Source organism: Gavia stellata, chromosome 4 (assembly GCF_030936135.1).
Source record: "Gavia stellata isolate bGavSte3 chromosome 4, bGavSte3.hap2, whole genome shotgun sequence".
In the NCBI taxonomy this organism is placed as follows: Eukaryota; Metazoa; Chordata; class Aves; order Gaviiformes; family Gaviidae; genus Gavia; species Gavia stellata.
The window spans coordinates 32,846,855-32,857,448 of NC_082597.1; the positions used below are offsets into that span (position 1 = coordinate 32,846,855).

At 39.2% G+C, this 10,594-nt stretch overlaps 1 protein-coding gene across 1 annotated transcript in view; it reads left to right on the forward strand.

The window, feature by feature from the left end:
- CNTN1 (contactin 1) overlaps positions 1–9,193 on the forward strand; it is a 93,837-nt gene extending 84,644 nt beyond the window's left edge. The window contains exon 23 of the mRNA XM_059816123.1: positions 9,114–9,193. Coding sequence (XP_059672106.1) covers positions 9,114–9,193 — 80 coding nt within the window. The remainder of the gene's footprint in view (positions 1–9,113) is intronic.
- Positions 9,194–10,594: the final 1,401 nt, after the last annotated feature.

Consider the following 10,594-nt stretch of genomic DNA (forward strand, 5'->3'; position numbering starts at 1 on the left):
ATTACTACAGACATAAAGAGCAGATAAAATCACATATTTGTTAACGCAAACATATCTTTTAAGTGCCAGTGACCATATAGGAAATACTTGTGTGTATTTTTGCCTTCTTTACATAGATATATTAAATAGCACATCTTATTACATACTGAAATTATCTGTGCCTTTTTCAGAATACTTAAAGGACTTCAATGTTAAAATGTTCTTACCTTTAAATTTTAATACCATGTATTTTACTTTCACCGTATTTCTAAAGCCTGGTCATAGAAGCAATAGATGGAGAGTTCTTAGAAGTAGGCACTGGAGGAGTGCTACCTGGTCTGTCTTTTGTGCCTGTTTAACACAATTATATTAAGCCAGTGGGAAGAGAAGGAGGAATATTACTTCTGTCAAATTAGGAAATGTCAGAAGGATCCTTCATCTAAGTTCATGTGAATGTTTCGGTGTATCAGATTTGGTGCTTGTGGCTCTAGCCACAGAGTGGCTGAAGTAAGAACTTTATCAGGAGAGAAATTCTAACAGAAGATCAATTTGAAAATTTCTCCTCCAGAAGCATGAAAATCTGCTTGATTTTTTGCTTTTCAACTCCTGGTGTTTTTAAATCAAGGCTACGAGCCATTTTAGAAAGTGCGTTTTAGAGAAATCCATCTGCCTGGGCTCAATACAGGAGAAACTAAGTAAAAGGCTACTTAAACTGTATTGTATGTGAGGCAATATTTAGATGATGTAGGATATATATTAAAAACATAACAAACCTTTCTGTTTGCTGAATAGCAAGGCCAAATTTAAGCTGAGCTGGCCTGTTGGACAAACTTATTTTCTTTTCTGCTTCTCAGTCCACTAATTGATTCTACTGCATGTTTACCATGTTGCTCCCCAGCCCTGGGTGAGTCCTGTTCCTGCTGTTTGTCTCCCTGCTCACTGTGCTGCTGCGCTCAGGGAGCAGAAGAAGGGAGACTGCCCTTCACTTCCCTCTTTCTCAAGGGCTGCACGGTGATGGGACTTACGTGTACGTGAAGACTGTGTAGCACGTGGCCAGTTTCATGAGCATGAGACCTGCGCTGTGCTGTACTGTACGTGCTGTGCAAGTCTCGTTGTGTGCTGCGGAGGGATGGTGGCCTTTCCCCGCCAGGAAGCAAGCACTGTCATCCAGCCCGTTGAGACTGGGTGCTTCTGCTCTTGTAGAAGCTGAGGGCATCCTTCTTCATCTTCTTTGTGAGCCAGGCTTCCAGGGTGAAAGGTGAAGATTTTTAAGACAGGCTTTTAATGTACTGCAATATTTATACCTGCCACATTTGTTCCCAAGAACACAGAAATTCCAAAACTGTAGTATTTTTCCCATTAATTCACCACCATTTTGCACCTGAAGAGTTTCTACGGTTCACCCATTGTACCGTGTGGTTGTTTAAATGTGGGCTATTTGCAAGGGAAAAGGAGCGACAGATCTGGTGTATACTTGGGGTGAATTTATTTGTAAAAAGCATTCACAAATCCCTATTTTCTTGAACAAGGAGGAGCAGGTTCCTTACTCAGAATTCCCCAGACATGCCAGCTGGCCAAAGAACTGTCCTTTTTCTTCTTTTCAAGATTACAATGAAACTTTCTCTTCTGGCCTCCCATTTTTTCCCTGAAAAATTATCCCTTTTTGGTGAAAAAGCTGTCAATGACGCTCTCAGAGGATGATCAAATTCCTCTGAATGACTATCAGCCGTAATTTCTGAGGCAATGCAGAATACATTTATGTGGGAACATTCACAGCCAAGTGTTTTGCCACACCAGACAATCAGTGTAATCACAGATAAGCTTTTTTATAGGGGCGAGCTACCAAAACTCGCTCCAAGCTCCTCCTGCTGCTTCTGCCGGCAGTTTCCAGCAGTGAACACCTTGCCCCAGCTGAGCACATGATTCAGCCTTACTTGGCCCGGCAGTACTTCTGGTGCTGCTGGTGAGCCAGTTTGTCTGGAGTGACTGCTCACAACTGGAGAGACAGGGCAGGTGCTGAGAGGTATGACAAGCCTTTTGGTCATATAAGCGATCCTGAAACTCACAAAATGCATGTGAAATACAGCTACAACTGTTGCCTGGGTCACAGAAGGACCCCTGTAGATTGTTCTTGCTATTATTTTTTCAGTATACTGCTTTAAAAGAGTACATTTAAAAAATACTACCTGTGGTCTTCTACTTAACTCTCCATGCAAAAGAATATGTAATGAACAGTAATATATGTGAAGGGGAAGAGGTCGCTGAGAAATAATTTACATTTATTGATAGCTAAGTAGCCCACTGACTGAAACTTACTTTATTTTCCTCAGAGTCCAAGCATCTTTTCATTTTGCAGCTCAAGTCTGTAGCAGGGCCAGAGTCAATAGCAATGAAGCCCCTGCAGCTGCATGCCAACACTGCCAATACACGAGGTGCCACTGCCAGAACAAAACAAAATGTTTAGTTGGTTCTGGCTTAGGGATTTTCAAGTAGAAGACAGACTTAACATCATGGGGTGGACAGACCACCCAGACCATCAGCAACCCTTCAAATATGTCTTTAAGGTTCTCTCTCTTTTTCTTATAGTAGGTTTAAAGCTGTTCCACAGTTGTACAGCAAACCTTAACACGGCGCATAGCATGGGCAGATGCACAGACAGCATTATTGCTAGCCTGTACATCTACTGTGCTGCAAAGCAGTAATTCATGGGGTTGTGAATTACTCCATAGCGCCTTTCTTGAAAGGTTTATGGCACAGGCAAAAGGAAAATTTCCTCGTGCCCAAGCAAAGGTATTCCTAGACAAGGGAAAGTTGGACCCATGACTTAGCAATGATGCCAGTGATGCAAGATAAGCATATTCTAATTAATTCAGTTATTTTCCATTTACCATGAATAAGGATAGCAGAATTTAAAACATGTCAGCTGATACTACCCATTTCTTTTGCAGTAGTCTTTCATGAAAACAATATTTCCAGCTGAGATACGTGGAATTTCTTTTCTGCCAGTTGACAGAACTGCAAACCTACCCACTTATTTTATGCAGTTTAGTTTAACCTGAAAAATGAAATTTTCTCCCTTTCTACTTTTCTGTTCTACCTGGGTAAATATGAAAACACTCAAAAACCAGATATTAATGAAGCCTAATAGATGCTCAAGAAACTAAAAAACAGAGCAGGCAAAAAGTCCTTTTTTTTTCAGGTGGCTCAATTTTTTCCCAGAGAAGTGGGTGAGCTTAGTTAGAAGCAAGGAGAAACAGAATATGAGAAGGCTTTGTATTTACCTTTCTTAAAATAAAAAGGAGAGCTATAAAAACAGACAGTCCTGATGGAAGATGAGTCTTGGGTCCTGGACCAAAAGGAGAATATTATTTACAGGACAATGGGTAGGAGTTTGACCATTCTTTCAGAAAAAAGAAATCTATTTTGCAAAACAGAGACAAAGGCAGACTCATTTCTTAACAAGTTACAAAATTTGCATTACAAACTTAAATCCTTTTTGAATTCTATAAAATACCAGTCCTGGTAAGAAAAAATTCTCTTTTCCTTACTCTTACTAAATGTATGATAACTTGTCTCATGAAAAATGTGTTGCAGAAGCTGTATCATTCATGTAGCCAGTCTGCTCCTACCTGAACAATTTGTGCAGCACAAGAGGAGTGGATCTGTAGAGAGAAACAGCAGTGTTGAGGATCCAGCCCCACACCGTGTGTTCATGTCAGGTTTTACTTTGGACCACCTCTAATCTGGTCCTGCACAGGGTATCCAAGACATCTCCACAGTGCGAAATAAACCCCAAAAAAGGGGACAGCTGAGATACTAATTTAAAAACACACTCCTCCTCAAACTAGCACAGTCATGTAGACATCCCCCTCGATGTTCAGTACCTGGAAACTAAAAAAACTGCTGTCATTTGATACAAATTAATTCTTGAACAATCTTTCCTGACAGCAAAAGCAGAGAAGGAGTTTTGCCACAACAGGATCAGTTCATGATTAGCCGAGGAATAACTTGAAGTTTGTGTATGTTGGCAGAGCAAACACTTTCCCACTGAGAAAGAGAAGTTATTCACGTATGACAGCTTCACAGATGACCAGTAACTAATTTCCTGGTTCACAGATCTGATGAAAGTAAGATTTCTAAACAGGCCTCTAGATTTTTTTTACAATCCAGTATAAAAAGATACTGATGTTCGGAAATGGGCCAAAAATGTCATATCTTAAAGATAAGTAACATTTAAAGAAAATAATGACGTATTTTTAATAACAAATTGTTACAAAGGCTTGGGAAATATATCAAAGTCTGAATTGTTTTACTGCCTGTTTCATTTAGGCATTAAATTGATTTCATTACTTTTGAATATAATTGGCAAAATGTTGCATACTGTTCAAGATGTCAGTAAAATCCAGGATCTCTATTCAGAAATGTAATATATTTCATCCTAGATGTTATGTGATTGAGATGGCAACACAGAATTTAAAATACGAATAGAAAGCTGTGGATTAGTAGGACGTTACCAGGAGTTCCTGTGATATGTAAAGATAGTGCTAAAGAAAAACCCATCCAGCAGTTGTTCTCTTCATTTACTCAGATAAACAACCACTTGTGAGAAAGGCTGCTGAAAACAGGAGGAAGGAAAAAAAGTAAGGTTAACTGCATGCATCTCATACAAATTGTATTCGTTTTTAAGCTACATTCTGGGTAGATGTTTCTGTAGATACTTTAGTCCAAGGCTTAAAAATATCACAGAATAATTTGGGTGGAAGATCTTGCAGTACATCCTCTTTCATTCTCCTTAGCAGCAATGGCAGAACTTGGTGGTGCAGTGCTTCCATTGCAAGAACCCCACCCTCTTGTTCTCGACTACAGGAACTCTAGAGCAAACAGTAGCAAGGTCTCTATGGGAATATAGCAAGATTTCACAACTCCTTTTGCTTGGGTCTGTTGGAAAAAAAAACAAATTTAAGGTGTACATTTCATTGTTTATTTGAAAGAAATGAGGACTCGATATGAAATCCACACATGGTGTATGAGAGTGGTAGTTAGGTCATGTGATACTGATTCAGTTTTCGCCTTGACTTTGGTGACTGTAGTTTGCAATTGCATGTACCCTGGATACACAAGATGCTAGTTGAGAGGAGAGATCACACATTGTAACACTGAGGAGAGAATGAATCTTTAGGTGCTAAATATATCCAGCTCATACCTGGCCAGACTTCAGAAGGAGCCTAACAATCCCTCTCGTTTAATTTATATCCACATGTTTATTTGTATACATTCATTAAGTCTTTATCTGGCGTATCTCTAGTTTTTAAAGATTGTTAAAACTGACAGATCACAATTGCATTACTGCACAGAATTAGATCTTGTAGTCTCTACTCAGGCAAAACTTACATTAATTTCCATTCATGAGCTGCAGAAGTGTACTGGCTGTCATGCACTGGTGACTGGTGTTTCAAATAAAGTATGGTTCCTGACATGTGTGTCAGTAATCTAACAAGAAAAAAGAAGAGATGCTCTGTTCAATGTGCATTTGTCCTCCTAAAGTTCTGTTAATATGCTAAGGGTAGAATTTGTTTCATTGCGGAGAGCTGTTACACATATCTCTGCAACAGTGCCTAAACCTTGTAAGGAACTGCTGTAATGGGGTGAATTGCTAACTATTAATTCTGGAGCCACTGAGAACATCTCAGGGGAAGATTTGTTATTCCTTTCTCTTTGTAGAATAGTTACATGCAAATAAAAATTTCCTCATACTTGTTCATCACTTAACTTCACTCGGCAAACTTTTTTCATGTTTTTCTTCATTAGAAGCATTCAAAATACGAGTTTAGTTCTGTTTTTCCAGCTGCATTATCCTGGTCTGACAAAGACAGAATACATTTTCTGTGGATATTGTTAAATATGAAATCTGGATATATTTTTTTCCTATGGCTATTATTCATTCATTAAGAACCACTACTTTGATATTTAGGGATAAAGACTACAGAAAGGATTAATGTGTCTCAAAAATCACTAAAATGTACAGAAAAATGTACTCCCATACTTTCACAGTTGCCAAAATGTGCAGTTGTTATGTATGAGAAAATATTTGAACATACATTCATGTTCAGCTTAAACATAAAATTCCTCTGTTTATGGATACTTACAAAAGCAATCTTCCAATATTTTCCTTAATTTTATCTTTCACTGAGATGGATATACCGCTTCCTATAGAAAAATGTACTACTCATAGAAATGTACTTTTTACAGCTGAATTGAGCTGATGAAGAAGGATTGGTAGGTCTCTTGGTTTTCCAAGTGCTTGGATATCAGAAAGGACTTAGGAAGAAATCTTGACTTCAGACAGCAGTAGGGGAAAGGATGGGAATGGGAGCAGAGAAGAGTTTTGAGGCATCAGAAGCAAGAGAAAAAGGGTGGAGATTAGTATGGGGGACAGGGAAGAGAGTGGAGCAGCAGAAAGACTTGATATGAGTGAGGACCAGAGTTAGGAGGAGTAGGGTGGTGGACCTAGAAAGAAGGGGGACGATAAGAGGAATACAGCTGAAATTGAAAATTAACTCTGTCAGGAAAGTCCTAAAATTTTGGCTTCATGGCAGATGCTGTGGACTTTCTCCCTGGTGGGACAATGCAGAAACAAGGATCATGTAAAAATACTTGTTTCCACCTTCTGTGGTAGAGACAGGAGGGGAAATAGTTGTCTCAGTCTTGAAGGCTGTCTTCTGAATGTATTTCTGCTGGGGTCTGCATAGAGCTTTATCCATGGGTCAGGAGGCACTGCCTTTCACATCTGCCTTTCTAATAGCACTTAAATTCATTACTAAAGGCCAGCTGTAAACAAGTCAGGTCTTCTGTTTGCTAGTGGTTTATGGTCTGCTTTTTGTTAAATGATTTGGTAGGTGACAAGCTGTACATACGTGCATATGAACAGCTGTAGGCACATCTGTCGTGTGGTATTTGGTCACCTCATGAGCATACTTCTGTTCCTGGGGTGGGGAGGGCACACACTCCTCTAACACCTGCTCTAGAGAGAAAGATCTTGGACGAAACGTGTCTTCAGACCCAGCTCTCTCCAGTGATACACGTGTACTGTACATCTGGTGGAACATGATTGTTCCCACCATAACAATGCTCAGGATTTAGTTGGGAAGTACTGGAATAAGCCAGTTGTGAGGAAGGAAGACTGAGCACTCTAGTTTGAGGTATGCTCCCAACTTGCTTTCCAAACAACTGCCTGAAAACTGCCATTGTTTGGAGCAGGACTGTTCAAAGCCATATGAGGAGAGGAAATAGTGCTATGAACACGGGGAACTGCAGATGAAGGCTCAATTAAATGACTCTGTGAAGAGGAGAAGCATCCTTATGCACGACTTGTTTGGGAGACAAAGCTTTCATCTCAGAATTGCAAATAGTACATGTATGGTACATCAGAGAAGATGCTGATCAGAAGGAAGTCAAACCCACAGTGTATTGAGACATAGTGCGAAAACCCCATAAGAAAAAAATCCCTGCAATTATGTATGTAGGAACCACAAATGACTAAATACTACCACTTCCATATATCCACAGCTAGCTGATGAGCTGGTGAACTGGAGTTTTCTGATTTGGACTTAATGCACAAATTTTATAAAAAATGGTTTTTGTTATCAGTCAGTTTCATTTCCATCTAGTTTCCTTACTTTCTCTTACTGTTGTGGGTAGGAAATACTGTAAGAAACAAATCCCTGAAGGTAGCTTACAAATATTTATTTGGCCAAATTCTCACTTCAAACCAGCATTTTTTCACACTCAGGATCTTGTTCTGCTAACTTATAATTAATAAAGCACCTTATTAATAGGAGGTTTGCGATAGACACAAAATGAAGAATTAAGCTCTTTATTTATCCTGAAAGATGCAGAAACTTCTGTGCAGACATGTAAAACCTACCGATCTGTCTTTCTAGGAGCCTGCATGGTGCTGGACCAGATGATGTGATTTACTTGTCCTTGCAAGAGGTCTGATGAGAAAACAGGAATGCTCTTTTGGGTCTTTAAATTCTATGAAAGAATACTTGAAATTTGTCAAACTGTGCCTGCTGTTAGCTAAAACAGGGCTGCCAGCTGAAATCTGTGCTGTTTGGTTCACGTGTTACCTTTTCAGCCTGTTTTTTCCTCATTCAGAAGAATGTTTGCTGGAGAGCTGTCCAGCGGGTCGGTTCCAGCAGCTCCTCAGGACTGTCACCACCAGCTGCAAGCACTTCTGTCCTTAGTCTGTGTCCAACAGCAAGACAAGCAGTAAGCTGGGTCCTGCACTGCCCACCGATACACTACCATTCTGACCTAGACGAGCACAATACGATGAAAGAACAGACCGTTCTCCAGCTCCTTTGGCCCATCTCCAAGGCTGACAGCCAGGCTGCCAGTCAGTATCAGCCTGGCTGGGTCATTTTCTCGTATTGATGCTTCTTAACAGGGAGCTGGACCATGGCAACACAAGCCATTTAACATAATAGCAATTCTAATGCGTGTTTGCCAGAGCAAGTAGTGTAAAGTTTGTAAGCTGTCAATTAATATTTTTTGTCTTAAAATATTTGTTTAAGAAAGACCCTTGTGACTTTAAGAGATGTAAATGCGTAAATGCCACACTGCTAGAAGTCAGCCATCTGGACTTTGTAATCTGGCAGGTAAACAAACGGACCAGGCTCTTTGAGGTCTCTCAGATTATTGCTGATCATATGAACATTAACATTTCCAAAGGTGTCTCTTTGCTTTGTCACATTTCAAAGACTCCATTAATTTTGGTTTCACATGCTTAAATATTTATTTTGACCTCTTACCTCCTGGTATAACCTCCTGGCTTGTTGGACCGACCAAATCAAAATACACTGATGTGATCTGAATGGCCTTGCTGCTTGTATAAACACGCTGCATAAACAGCTCTTGCAGAACAAAAGAGCAAGTCCTCGGCTGTACTGTAGCAAGTCTTTTTGTCCGTTTCAGACTATCCATACAGGTAGGGGCTGTGCTGAGATACGCCAGCTGGTTTTCTTACCAGCCTTTGTACCCCGCGTTCTTGCTTGCATCCAGGGTTGTTCCTCTCCACTGCCAGTAATACTGAAGTAAGACCAATACTGTGTTGTTATCTGTTCGATGCACAGGTGCTGCTGCTGGAGTACCGACTCTGCTCCTGGTCCTGGTGGTGCCTACCCTGGGCGTCCTCGCCTGCTCGGGATTCTGAATGTAGCTGGATTTACCTTGTCCTCCACCTAACACAAAGGACTCCCTTTGAAGTTGAGGACCACGACTCTTTTTGATTCCTGTGGCACCATCCTAAGCCAAATAAATTACACTTTAAAATAAATTACCCTACCGATTTCCTATGAACTTTAAGAGGACTGAGGCATCCAGGAGCTCCTTTATGAAGTAAATCAACTTTTGAAAGGCTAAGAAATATTTTTAACTTGTTCCAATATGCCTTATAAAACACTTATGCTGATCTGTGACAGTTGCATGATTCGGTCCAATGGGGCAAGTTACAGTGTTAAAACCCAATAACATAGGCTGTACAGTGAAAGTAAAATCACCATACGTAGGTGCTTTAACTTGAATAACAAATTGTGAAATATAATAGAGATTGAAATGTTGATTGTATGTGATAAATGTAAGAGTACTACGTCTGTCTGTACTATCCTATATGTTTTGTGTACTGCATATTTTTGAATGGCCCCATCATCATTTATTGGGATTACTCATTTTTAGAGAGACAGTCAAAGCAAAAACATTTCATTTTTTTAGAGCTATATTTCTTGAGGCTATTGGATAGAATTTGAAGGACTTGAAATAAAACTCAGTGACAAGGATTTTTTTATTTTAAAGATGTTCAGAATACCCAAGACATGCGTAGCATGCTCACCTTAAAGGAATTTACCTATACTTCACTGTCACAAGATTTACCATATTCTTTTCTTCAAACAATTCTGTTGAAAGATTCCGTTATGGTTGTTGTTGCTGATTTTAGGAGTGAAATGTAAGCTTTCAGGGAAGCAGCATAATGTATTGTTTTTCATTTAGTATTATTACTATTATTATTATTGAGGTAGCAATATAACGCTTAGGAGTTTGGAGATGGAGTCCATGTTAAGATCAGCCAAGTGGACCATGAAATGGTAGGAAATGTATGTTATTTTTTGAAGTGAAAAGATTTAAAATATAAAAAAAGAAAAAGAGATACAATAAATGGCAAAAACAGAGTAGCACAGTAAAAAAATTATTATATTTACATTTTTATGCTGCAGATGCCAGGTGTTACCTTTCTGTAGGGAAGGTGTACATCTGGGAGAATTATATGCTTTTTCAAGAACTTGATATTATTCTAATGTTCATAAAGTTGTAAATAAGAGTTTTAAAGTTCTGAGACTGTCTCCCTATTTGATAGAGTACTGAATGATCCAACTGTGTTTTAATACATGAAAGTCAGATCCCAACTGTTAGTTGACTCTAAATGTTTACTATGGCCTTTGCTAAATGGAAACTCTATTAGAGATAGAGAATGTTTTTGTTCTGACTGTGTCTAGAGTGTTTCAGTGTTGGGTTTTTTGTTGGTTTGTTTGGTTTTTTTTTAAGTTGTTAAAAAGAAATG